General features: G+C 41.9%; 1 protein-coding gene across 5 annotated transcripts in view; it reads right to left on the bottom strand.

Moving 5' to 3' along the window:
- Positions 1–6,746: 6,746 nt before the first annotated feature.
- ATP11C (ATPase phospholipid transporting 11C (ATP11C blood group)) overlaps positions 6,747–13,687 on the bottom strand; it is an 828,266-nt gene continuing 821,325 nt past the window's right edge. For 2 of the 5 annotated variants that reach the window (XM_086918646.1, XM_086918644.1), the window contains exons 29-30: positions 11,747–11,833; positions 6,747–9,083 (exon numbers count right to left, since the gene is read on the bottom strand). In XM_086918646.1, the coding sequence (XP_086774772.1) occupies positions 11,750–11,833 (84 nt within the window). In that variant the 3' untranslated portion in view covers positions 6,747–9,083; positions 11,747–11,749. The remainder of the gene's footprint in view (positions 9,084–11,746; positions 11,834–13,687) is intronic. The other 3 variants (XM_086918645.1, XM_086918642.1, XM_086918643.1) reach the window with 2 other exon arrangements.

Genomic DNA, 13,687 nt, shown 5'->3' on the forward strand with positions numbered 1-13,687 from the left:
GCTCACTAGTGGCGATCAGAATGGGTCTGCAATCATCTCTGCTTGCCTGTCATCCACCTTTAGCACGAAGCAGCCACAATGATGTTTTATTAACTTCGTTATCTAGGGTGCTACAAGGCTCAAAGAATTGATTACTTTCTGTACTCTCTACCCCAAGACCTCACTCTATAGCCTCTGCAGAAAATAGTAGGTTGTTGAGGGGGAAAGGATGGGAGAAGGGGGTGATCCCAATGTAAAAGAGAACTGATGTTGTTGGGGATCACAGGATATGTGATGTCACTTCCACTTCCCCATATACTTTATTGAATCAACTTCCATGATACAAAATAGTGAAAGTTGATGCCGGAAGATGCCTTCTGGCACAGGACACCAGTGCACCCAGTTGCTGCAGTACTACATGACAGTGATCTTGTCCATGGGAACATGGACCTTGACGGATGATAGGGAGGCCTTCAATGTCAAGAAAATGGGATGCATGTCTAACAGGTTGGTGTGGAGCAGAGTCTCTGCCAGATAGATACCAGAGTCCTCAGACCCCACCGAGCCCATCTGACCTCCCCAATCCAAACGTGATGCTTCTTTCACCACCATCAGCTCATGCAACCACCACTGCAACCACCACTGACGGTATTTTGTAGTCTCCATCGTAACCTGGGTGGAATCTGACAGGTTCTCGTGGTGCTGAGTTAACTAAGACTTCAGATCCCATAGCAGGGCCTGCATGTGTCATCAGGCGCAGAAGACAAGAAGAATGCAAGAGGCCATGAAGTCTCAGAGCCACTCTCACTGAGACCCAGGACCAGAGCTGAAACATAACCATAGCTCAAATGTCCTTCACTTGTTGAACCAGAGGGAAGGCTCGAAGCTCACTATATTCAGGATGGCTCGGATGAATGAGAGCTTCTGTGAAGGAGTCAGGTGTGACTTTGACATACCCCAAAGGTCTGCTGCTGTCTAGAGTGGATTTCTGACTGACTCTGGTGAGCCCACTTTCAACAGGCAGTTGTGGTGGGAGGGGAAAGCTGGTATCACCAACTTTCAAAAAGGTGCTGCAACCTCTGCCATCACTTGCATGAACACCCGGGGGCACTGGTGATGTCAAAGAGGAATCATGGAGAATAAAAATGCTATGGGTTCACCTTGAATCACAGGTAACACCTGTGGGACTGAAGGACGGGAAAGTAAAAAATAGGGGTCCTGCAAATTCAGCGCTACCATCTAATCTTCTGGATCTAGGGAAAATAGAACTTTGGTGGATAGGAGCATCTTAAATGTGTCCTTTGTAGGAGCCAATTGCAAGGATGAACATCTAAAATAGAATAAGTAACTATGTCATTCTTCTGCACCACGAAATAGTGGGAGTAATACCCAAGTCCCAATTTACGAAGCTGGGACCCTCTCTATGGCTCATTTGTCCAAAAGGGCCTTGAATTCCTGCCATAAAATGAACAATTGGTTCTCGGACAGCTGCCCTGATGTAGGTGGAATATGCATGTATCAAATCTGAAAGGAATGGTATGTCAGCTCCATGCAGAGCTATTAAAGTGCCGTCTGATGTGATTCCATCCTGACTCTATGAGGGTGGCAATAAGCCACTGAGGTCAAGCCAAAGCAGCTTGGTGGTGGTAGCAGATGCAGCAGGGGACTAAGCAGTGTATAGCCTCTTAGGGCACGGATGTTGTTGCCCAGATCTTCAACCCCAGCCTTGAAAGGTCTGGGGACCAGGGAGGGACGTTGGCTGTGGGGCTGGACCTTTGCATTGTCTTGCGCAAAACCTCTTCTGAAGCCTCGAAAAGAGCAAAACTGTTGGGGATACTGCCGCATGGGCACAAAAAGTCTGAGGGACTGTGCTGTGGACTTGCTTTCCTTGAGTCCATTAGTGATGCCTGAACGTCAATGAATGATGAATCTCATCCACACATGGCACCAAAGCATCACACTGGTTCTGACTGACATGCCATTCTAATGACAATAAGTCAATAGAATCCAGCCCACGGCAGACTCTAACCATCATGAAAGATCTGTTTACGGTTGGTATAATATTCATCAGGGACTGACAGCAAAATCTTGATGACCATATGCCATAATGCATGCAAGTGTATCCCAGGAGGCAACTGGCACTTCTTGAGTGAAGAGTGAGGCTCACTGATGAAATCATTATGTATACTCGTAGGGTGCTGCATGAGGAAAACAGGGTCACCAGGGGCAGGTGTATGCCTTCTGGAGACTTGTCTATTCACTGGTAGACAAGAAAAAGGTTTGGCTCAGGGGCCCATTAATGTGTCTGTCAGGGCTTCATTAAAAGGGAGAAGCTGTTTCTTTAGCAGTCCATCTAGGTTGGAGAAGTTCCATCAGGAAAACGGTGTAAATTTCAACAAATGGAAGTTACATGTCTGCAGTTCATCTGATCACCAAAGCAAAAGAGGCTTACTCAATGGTGGAAGGGCCACAGGAAGAGTCAAACACAGTGTTTTTGGAAGTGTTCGGGTCTACTGACATTATGCAGATTCATATAATGATTGTCGGCATCAAGATTATACATTATCTACGTCATCTCCAGTATTCCCGTATTTACTGCATTCCAAGCCTGAGGCAAAAGGAATGTGAAGAGTCCTAGGCAGTGTTGGACTGGCTGCAACAAAGGAGGTGGAGGCTACAACTTTGGTCTAGGTCATGCCAGGTACACTTCAGAGTCAGATAAGATGATGGGTTCTTCCTCATGTGTCCGGGCTTGCATTAACTTGGGAGGGACTGGCGTAGATCGTGTCATTGGATGCAAATTCAGGTTGGCTGTCATCCCTTGAGTCAGGGTGGACCTGCAGCAGATTCTAAAGGCACAGACAGCGTCACAGATGGATCTGCTTATGGTAGCCCATCTGAAGGCCTCCTTCGATACCAAAGGTGCACCAGAGGGATCGAAAAGGGTGCCAAAGATGAGCATATGGCTTTTATAAAAGCCCCTATTTGTTGAAGTAACTATGATAGACCCGGGAATTTAGGTTGGATCGGTATGAGCTGTGAATTCAATTCGGATGGAGGTGACGAGGACAGAAACCAGGACGCATCTTGACATCCACGCAACTTCTCTGGGGAAGACTGCCGGGATGAGGGAGAGTCATGCTTTGACTTCTTGTGTTTCTCCTGTGACTTCGACTTACCTGACGACATGGAATGTTAAGAGAACCTTTTGTGAGCATGCTTTCAGAACAGGAATAGGTCCGAGTCCTCAACTTTGACGTGGACTGGCCCTTTTGTGCCTTCCAAAGGTGTTTGGCAAAGGAGAGCTTGGCTTTCTGGTGCTGAATCACATTGCTATTCTTCTGGGCGCAGTCTCCACCAGACCTTGGGTCTTGTGATGACCTGAGACATACTTGGTGGTGATCTATCATGCATATATGCTTGTGACAGTCCCTACAAGGTTTAAACCCTGTCGTCTTCAGAGGGGACATATTCCCTTGCACACTGCATACAATTTTGAGGAAACAATTGAGAATGAGAAGAGGTTGAGGGAGGAGGCAACAGATCAGAGTCTTAAAGTGTGGAAAGAAAGGAACTGACGTCAGTGCAGAGGGGGGCAGCATGTATGTGGCTCCGGGGTCACTTATGTGGTGGTATAAACCACTGTGGAGCTGCAAAACACCACCTGCTGGTATGCAGGAGCAATGCTGAGAAAATTTCCGGACCCAATAAGGTGTCTGGGGGTATTTACATGGTGAGTAATCGGCGGTTTGATGTACCTATCAGCAAGTAAGTGTCTGCAGGAGTAGAAACTGTGAGAAGAGAACTTTCTGTCTCTCTCTCTCTCTTTCACTAGGCATGTTTTATCTAACAAGTAGTAAACAAAGCATATAAGTATCAGTCAGGCTTGAAGGTAAAAGGTATTCAATATGGAATATGAGCTCCGGAGCTTGCACTCAAAGAGAAGCAGGCTGACACATTTCCCTAGCCGGGCTGTTCAGAAGATGACAGACGCTATCTCAGTCTAGATAAGACTATCTGATGATGTAGTCTTAAGAGGCAATGGCAGAAACAATACCACATGGTGTGAAAGAACACGTGCCCAAAAAACAATGACTGAATTAAGTAGAAATGCCAACTGGTTTACCAAATTCCTTGCAATGTTTTGACAAAGAGTCTAAGTGCCCTTTCACCATTTAGATTCAGCAAGATGTTGTGTGTGGAGTTTGGATGAGGTCTACAAAACACAATTGAGACGATCCTCCTCATATCATGCGGATATTGTACAATTTTAAAAAGGCATTATGATGAGTTTTTAAAATCAACTTGTTTTTATGGAAATTCTCTGAGGTTCCAAGGCTGGCAGTGCGAGTAACTCACTAATCCGAGAGTTCAATGAAGCCAAGGTGAATACGCTCCAGGCAGCGAATGAGGATAAACCAGTAGAAATTAGAATGCACGGTCCCCCAAATCTTCGGCCTGGGCATTGTGGCACCCAATCATCAGAATTTGTGTTTTTAAAAGAGCGAAGATTAAATGCTGTTCTGCGGCAAACTGGAAAAGTGGTGGAGGCTGAGCATTTATAAACACACAATGCCAGCACCCGGGTCAAATGAAGGTTCTCTAATTACCAGAGAAAATGAATACAGATATAAGGATCTAAAGGTGTGTCTCCCACTCTTGGTTGTGAAGACATTATTAACCAGGAATAATCAACCAGAAGTTTTACTCTGCTTAAGCAATTGCATCACAACATTTATCTGGACTTCATGTCTGCAAGTCTGCTTGCTTTGTGGTGTACCCCAAATTTCAAAGGGCAATAAATAATTTTAAAAAATGCATTCAACAAAATCAGGGTAGTAATTAAAGCCTCATCTTGAGTGTCAACATTGGCCATGTCTGCCAAGATGATAAAAAAAGCCAGTGTTCATATCATACTTCAGCGGAGTAGCTGTTTGAAGCAATCACTGGGTTTTTGACATTGCAGAGGGCATTTCAAAGAGAGCACAGAAATCCCCTCTACAAGCAGGTGCAGTAAGGTTGATAGAACCCTGTTTACCCCTCCAGGGCAACCTCTTTGTGCACACAATCATTGCACCTACTGAGGACATCCTTGCCTCTGCGCTTACATCCAAAAGGGTTTCCCTCAGTTGCATGGGGCACAGCTTCTTAAGATAGTGCTGGTACTATGAGCATTGCAGAAGGAGCTGCTCAAGTGTCTGCAATACGGCAATGCCCTGGAGAGCAGAATACACCTCTTCAGTGGTTGTAAGAGGTATATAAATACAATTACAATACAATTATAAAAACAGGCGCAAACACCTGTTACACACTCTAGAGACCTGTATGTGATACAGTCCCTGAAAAGTGCAAGCCTTCCTTCTGGATCTATCGAAGCAAGGACAGCACTTCCAGAAAGACCAAACCACATTGTGGGCATCACATGAATAAAATTACCCAGATGTCCTGAGTGGTAAAGATCTTCAGGCACAAATATAGTGTTCTCATAAAACCTTTCTTATTACACTCCATAGGACTTTGGAAATACGACAGCTGAATAATGACCAGGTGCTGGAAGCAGAGCATGGACTGATCAATACTTCACTCATGCCAAGTTGGGAGTGGACCCAGAGAGGTGGAAGAACAATGTTTAACTCTCGCAGAGTCTCATGGCTCAAATGTAATGTAAACCAACAGCTCAATTCACAGAAGAAATGGAAAGAAAGCAAGAAATGTACGCGCATTGCTTACATTCTTTTCCACCTAGACACCCCATCTCTTACCCCGTCTCCATGTTTGGGAATGGTCACTCTATATTTCCACCAGGAAACCCAACTTGGCATCCTTTGTGAGGAAAAACTAGAATCAAACGTTTTGTTAATACTCAAAACCTGCGTTTTCGGAGTGTTCACCGACTGTTGCTGGTGGACCTGCCCAGAACTCTCATAAATCCACTCCTCACACTAGATTGGCTCCAATGGAAATTCCATTACACTAGTGAAAATTACCATATGAAAATCCGATTCACAAGTACAACTCACACCATTGTTGAGTCTGTGATAATGTTTAAAGAACAGGAATTTGCACTCATAAACAAAGGTATCTCTGCATCTTGTGCCCTCAGTAGTGTTTTATGGTAATCCAGGTTGGGCCATACACATGTTTACCGCCGAAGGAAGACCCTTCATCTGGAAAACCCACACATTCAGAATTTACTCATTAACATCTCACCAGCTAAAAATTATGCAAAAAGTGAATTGAAAAAACTTCCCAGTATCTGGGGGGAAACTGCAGAACCCGGTGTGGTAATAATGACTTCCCTGGTTATTCCCCTTTCCCCGCTCCTGAACTTGCAATCAGGAGTTAATAATGGTCACAACATATGCAATCGTCGGTAAGAATTCCCCACCAATTACTGTGTTATTTGTAATGAGCAAGTAACTTGACAAATGTGTTGTGGATGGGCCCCAAAAACCAAATCAGAATAAAAACTGTATCACAAGTAAAAAAGAAATATAACACAAGCAATCTTTGAACTGCATCTCAGTGAAATGTAAACACGTTTCCTTGTCTAATTATTCTCCAATAGCAGCACTGCCCCGTAGCCAACTGAAAAATGTATTGCCCTTGTCTCCCCTACTATTAGGATTGGAAAGCAAATTCAGATATCCACGTTAAAAAACTGAAACATTTAAGATTTTACATCACTGAAATCTATGTTATTGGAAAATGCACTGTAATAAAATCGGTCATCCAGACAATAGGCAAAATGATTTTTCATACACAACTTGAAGATATATACAATGGAATGTTTAGGTTTACTGGCAAAATGAAATAATAAACATAATAAAAAAGAAAACGTGGTTAATGTATGAATACAAACAATTACTTTAGCATTACAGAACTGATTTCTTCTCCTACTCACACTAGCCATTATGTAAGCATTACTGCCTTCTGTACACAGTGCTAAATGCTGTTAATTGCCCGCCAGCAAGCACAGGCCTGAGCCAAAGGTGCATGTTGAGTAAAAGGCAATTAATAGTTGTTAAAGTCTGACAACATGCAAGCAATAAGAGTATTAGATCACATTCCCCTAATCTTATCCAACATATGAAAAAAATCGGCCAATAAACCCATCTGCTTTTTGTCTCCGCCACTGAAAAAAGTAGGCAAGCAAACAACCGAAGTCAGTGTCAACATTCCAAACTTTCTGATTGGCTGAATCAAACGTTGTGCTAATTAGGGTTCAAAGGAAGTAGTAACAATGTTCAATAAAAAAAGTGCTGAAAAGACAAATACATTGATTTTTTCCCCCTAAGAACACCTGTCCATTCAATGTACATCAAATCAGACACACTATATAAAAAAATAATAAATATTAGGCATGTTGATTAGAAGGGCACAAGATTAAGGAAAACTGCAATAAAATATTTAAAAATTAAGATTTCAGGATTTTATACAATCTAATTTATATTTTCCACTAAAATGACAAATATATTGGAAGGGTATACTATTAACAGAGCAGAATCCATTGCAGTGGTTAACAAACTGTTCAGAAATACAGCTTAATTTAAAAACGGTAAACTATAAACAGTTAGTTGACAACTGTATTGGCATTGACCAGAAAAGAAGGCTTTATCACTCTTTAAAATTTGGCACTTACCTGCTCGTCAGCCTACCAATCAATTCGACCCTTTACTCCCTCTACTACACCGACATATACAAAATAAACAATAAAAATGTTTCTGAAAAAAACACATTAACTGCATTTCAGCAGATTTCCATGGTCAGTGCAACTTTAATGGCTGGCTGGCCACCACACGCCACCCGCCATATCTCAGTAAATGGGACACCGCCTTATAGCGGCACAATGTCCGCTGTAGCTAATGACTCCCATTAGGAATTATCCATAAACATATAAATAATACTGTGTGAATGCAATATTTGCCTAGTAACAAAATCAGAATGCACAAGGATGAACAGGTGTAATCACAGATTTTCTCTCACTGAATCCTTTATAGCCAAATGAGCCATCACATGGTCGTGAGTTGCTTTACTGGCGGCATGCATAGTAAGATATATCATACGATATTGCAGCATGTAGCAGGATATCACTCGTGGTCAGAAACTGTGCGATGTGGATTTGAAGTGGGAACTACAAGGCAGGGAGTTCCCCAGTGAAATGATACCGCGCCGCTGGGCTATGAAAATGTAACAGAATTTCAGCAAGGATTATCTACGTTGCAACATATTTTGCATCTGTGTAGATAATTGAGTTTAAGGGATATTTAGAGAAAGGAATCGTATGGTGCCAAGTCCCATCTCAACAGAAAGTTATTTTTTGGTAAAGTATAAAAAAGTAGCCTACATGCATTGATGCAGCAGAAAGATTGACTAACGGTTCAGGCCAAATGGACTTGTCATATGTAACTGGGATCTAGAGACCCCTTTTCCTTAAATCTTGGCAAATATCAATAATTTAAGCTGGCTATATTTTATGTATAGCAAGGGAAGCCTGATTTCAGTTGCCACTTGTATCATTGAACACTGTCCTGCAGGTCTGCTGCGGAGTCATGTTGGTGGATTATAACTGCATTGTTGTTGGTCGATAACACTTGTGATGATCAGGTCAACTTCATCCAGGCACTGATGGTCGCTGAGATAGAACCGCATGCGGGAGGAACCCGCCTGCTGTCGCAGGATTGAGAGCTTCTTCTTGATATCAGATAAGATTCAATTCTTGGTTGAGATTCGGGCAACGCTTCCTTCTAGTTCTTTTGAATGGAACAATGCACAAAGTTGAGTATTGCTTCCCCAACTGGTTCCTGAAGCAGAATTAAAATCAGATGCCATGTTCCTCTTTTTGCATTTCATTTCAAACGTGTTACACCTTTTAAGATGTTTTTAGCTGCATGCTTCGGCTCCAGATTTCTTTTAAGAAGAATACATCGTTTTCTAATGAACTGAAATGTGGGTGAAAACTGCCACTGTGTAAAATGGTGGCATCAGACGTATAAGGAGGCTTTGCCCTAATTGAAGGTACATTTCTCCCTCTGTATTTCCATGGTGCACTCGTTCTCAGTATGCTTGTATGAAAGTAAGAATGGTTTCTTCAAGTGCCTGATCTGTAAGAAAACAAACAGCGTATTAAACTCACTTTATCTCAAGGAATCACAAAAACAAAGTGAAAAGTAAATAAATCAAATATGCAAACTGAATAGTAAACGAGAATCAATGAAGATCAAGACACTAAACATAAAAAAACGAAAGGATATGCAACTTTATTTTTAACTTGGGGTGAAAATGCGGCGTTAAGGAGAGAGCTGCCACTTTTGATACTGGAGAACCAGGCTGGAGTCTCCGCGTTGGCTCAACATCCTGTGATTCTGGGGAAATCACTTAATTTCCCAGTGTACAAAGTAAATCGTTCTCATGTAACGCGCTCCAATACCTTTGGCTCGAGTTCGCGCTGTATATTTATGCGAAAAAAAATATCAAAACTATGTAACAAGCTCAGAGCAGAGGCAGGCTGTACTACGATGGTCCGTACTCCGTGGTAGCGGCTTTGAGTAGTAGAATGGAACCGGAAACTAGAAGGCTGATGGGTTAATTTGATGACTCTGTGGGAGTCCTCCCTTATATCCTATGATGTACTCACAGCTGTAATTAGTTACTCTAAACAGGAGACTTGATCAGCAAGACATTTTGGATTTGAGTAAATGTCCTCGAATGAACAGTCGTGGAGCGGGTTTATAAATGAGTCGTTCATTAACAGTGGCCGACATACTGATCTGCCATCAAGAGGAATGGAAATTCCTTTGAAGCTGGTACATCACTTCTCGTCCTAAATGGACATGCACCCAAACCCTTTCCTTACATGCCTGCTAGGTTCACTAGATCTCAATATCCCACCTCAGTATTTCCTAAGACTGGTCTATACATTTCAAAATAGGTCTTTTAACCTCACGTAATCGAGTAATACACTTCTACCACCCACCTGTAGCACTTGTATAAGCTTTGTGCTAAGGCAGGCATCCGTTCATTCTCCCTAATCGTGACACAATTGGTGGCTTCCGCGTCTTGCCTTTTACTGCAACTGCCTTTGCGTTTGACCAATGTCCTTTCAAAATTCACATGAGGTATGCATGTATACTTACCTCATTTTAAGAGCATTATCACAATCTTCCCACACAACCACACTGTCTGGTGGAAAATGAACAATCAAGCCACGTACTCAGTCAATAAAATTAGCGCTAATTAATTAGGAGTAAATAACAGCTGCTATATACAATACAAAACGGCAAGAAGTGTGTCAGCAAGCACTACAGAAACACAACTCATCCTTTCTCGAGATTGCAGTGGTGAGCTGATCACCCAGCCATGAAATGGTACCTGCCCAGGCGGGCTACATACTTGCGGAATGTTGTTGACAGTGTCTGGGGAGATATCTGGGAGAGTGTCCTGGGCTGTGTCCACCTGGGTGGGGCGTTTTCTGGAGAATACTTTCAACTTCATCTTTGTAGCATCTATTTTTATGGAAATTACCTGGATGGAACTGTCAGTGAGACGTCTCTAAAAGGATGGAGATTGGATTTGAAACCTAAGTATTATCGGACTGGTATTGAGTACCTGAAGGTTTGCCCCATGTATGTCCTTTGGCCTGCTATCTTGACCTTGCTCCTTCTGATCTGGCCTACCCTGAGTCAAGGAGGACCTTGGTTTGTCAACTTGTTCTCGGAGGGTTCCTGGTTGATCTTTTAGGTCTCCAAGAGCCTCAGTATTGGTCTAATCCTCAGCAGAGGACCCAGTGTCCAACAGTGGCCTTCTGGAGTCACAATAACAAGGCGTTCAGAGTGTGTTTGTCATGTGGCAGCAAACAAGTAACTTGTTAATTCAGCTAGAACAGCCACTTCTGGATATGTCAATGATGTTTGTAGGCACAATTTACAGTCACATATGACCACAACGGTATGTGGCTAAATTCAGGAAAGATAAGGAGATATATGATTAGAAAATACATTCATTTGAAAATGTTAGATTTAGAACTACAGCTTCCCCTTCTCCCACACAACCCACAATAAGCAACAATCAACAGATTTAAAATACCTTCATACAAAATATTATGTAATCGAGGAAACAGCATTGCCACTGGATTTGGATCACTTCACCGCTGATAGGGAAAATGTTCAGTAGGGCCTGGCTACATTAGTTAAGGACTGTCCAGAGTAGCTCCAGCAAGCCACATCCGTGCTAGGTTTGTAGGATAGCCGCTTACTGTCTAAATGTTTTAAACTTTAATGCAGTCAAAGCGAATTTATCTTATCAGAATATCTTCAAAATCCAGTATTGCTCTGGCCTCTTGTCGGACACCAAGGTCTAGTCATATAATAAGTGTTCTAATATTTGCAAAGTTTTTCATTAAACGTTCTGCTACTGTAGTAGCAGTTATTGACTATGCTAAAAAGCATGTCCCAGTGCTGATCCAAAACACCAAGCTGTGTTAAAAACACAACACCTGTGGCAAAGCTAGGCCCCCAACTAGACATACTTTTTTGTGAATTGGTCAGATTAGGCAGCAGTCAATCTCTCAGAATCTTTTGTATTGATTTGATGTCCTCAGGGGTTAGAGGAATAATTTAAATCTACTTATATACCCAGCATGCATTAAATCTATATGTTGTAAGCGAAGATGAAAGAAACACCAGAAAATGAAAGAGAAGCGCTTTTGATTGGGTGAAGATTTACAACAGCATTAGGCTCTCACCCTAACCTTAGCAGGAACGGGTACCTGTTACAAAACATTAGACTCATCAGAGAATGTGCGTAAAAGAAGAGGTCGAACAGCAGATCTGGCTGCAGTGCCGCTCAATGTTTTCTGTAAAGGTGAGAGTACACGAGTGGTTTAACTTTTCCAGTGGTGAGCAACTATACTAACATCAAACAGCCACAAAATCTACACATTTTCCCTGCTGTAAGATTAGACCTCCTCCCATTCAAATTGAAGAAAAAACACTTGCGGTACCATGTGGGACAAAGTGACCCAATAACACATGTGGCCCTCACTTGGCATGGCGTGTTGACAGTTATGTTGAGTACACATACACATTTACTAAGCTAGCAGGATTGACCAAACCAAAAGGCAGCAAGAGACTGCCTTTACTAACCTCTACTTACAGCTCCATACCTCTTCATGAAGCCACAGGAGTTTAGACACAGATCACTAAACCAGAAGGCAATCTGTGAAGACAGCCAGTGCCGGAGGAAAGTGCATAGAGTCGGATAGCAATTCCCTAAATGACACTTTATGTTATTCATGTATAATCGATCACTTAACCAAATCATACACTGAGAAATAATAAGAGTATCTTGTAGCATACTAATGAGGACCAAACTGTTGCAAATGCAGCAAGCGCTGGTAAATGTAATACAAATATCTGTTTTTCTTCCTGTTTCTTAGATAGACTTCGTCACACAATTCAACATTCCTCAGGAGGGACATTTATCTTGAAGCACGTCACAATATTAATTTAGTGTATGAGTTTTCAGGTTTAAGCCGAGCTCAACTGTTCAAATCATTAAGAGATCTATAAAGCAGAAACACGACTTGGATCCATCATTTATCCATTAAGTTCAGATTATTGTGTATCAATTTTTTTTGTTTGTTTGGGGACAGCTTTCTGCACTTTAAACTTAGGGCCGTCAAACAAAAGGGAACAGGCCTAGCAGGTGCTGCCCCAGTCATGCTCATGGTACCTCTGCCTCTGCTTTTGGCCTCATGGGAGGTGAAGGTGGAAGCAGTAGAAAGTAGTTTAAGATCTAAGGGTAACTAGCACCATTATGCCATAGTCAACTGTCCCATCAATTCTAATACACATTTCACTTAGTAAGGATGAATCAAGATCCTTTTCCCTGGTTAACCAGTTTATGTCCATCATCCTTACTCATTATGCCAACAAATGGGAACATGCTTTATCGAAAGATCACCACAATTCCTCTCTGTTTTCAGGGATGTGAATCATGACTCACAGTTGGTCAGTGGGGCTAAGTTCAAGCTGTATCACTTTAAAAACTCCCCTTTCTTGAGTTATTAGAGTCATGATAAAAACACGAATCTTATACGCACACAGAGTATATAGGTGCTCCTCATTGAGTGCAAAGTTCTGGAGGTGATTGCAACCTCTTCGCTAGAGACACACTTAGTCTATCATCAATTTCAAGATGGCAAGCTGTCTAGATTGTGTTCATATCAAGGAGTGAAGAAAATCTGGTATGCTAAATAAATTCAATCTATTGGTGTTTTCAAAACAGTGAAATATGCCTTGCTGGTGAGCCATCTCGAAAATATTGGTGGGGTAGAAATGACAGTCCTAGTATAGCACTCCTAGTTATTTTGAAACACATGCCACATTGTCAAACATGTCACAAGCCAGATAATCTCCTCTGCCTCAGAATCATCAAGATAAGAATTCAAACTGTAAATCTTGACTATGCCTTCCAGTCATGTTTCCTATTTTCAATATGTTCTAGTGTTATAATCCATAGTCTGTTAAAACAAATCAGGTATAAATACAAGAACAGGTACACACACATGAAGCCTCAATCAATGAGCAACAGAAATGATAAATGAGAATTAATTGTATAAAGAATGTTTGAAATATGATAATAAGACTTTTTTGCTTTGACAGTGCAGATTTGCCTGTTTCTCGGAATACATTTTGGACTGAATTTA

Source organism: Lissotriton vulgaris, chromosome 4_1 (assembly GCF_964263255.1).
Source record: "Lissotriton vulgaris chromosome 4_1, aLisVul1.2, whole genome shotgun sequence".
Classification (NCBI taxonomy): Eukaryota; Metazoa; Chordata; class Amphibia; order Caudata; family Salamandridae; genus Lissotriton; species Lissotriton vulgaris.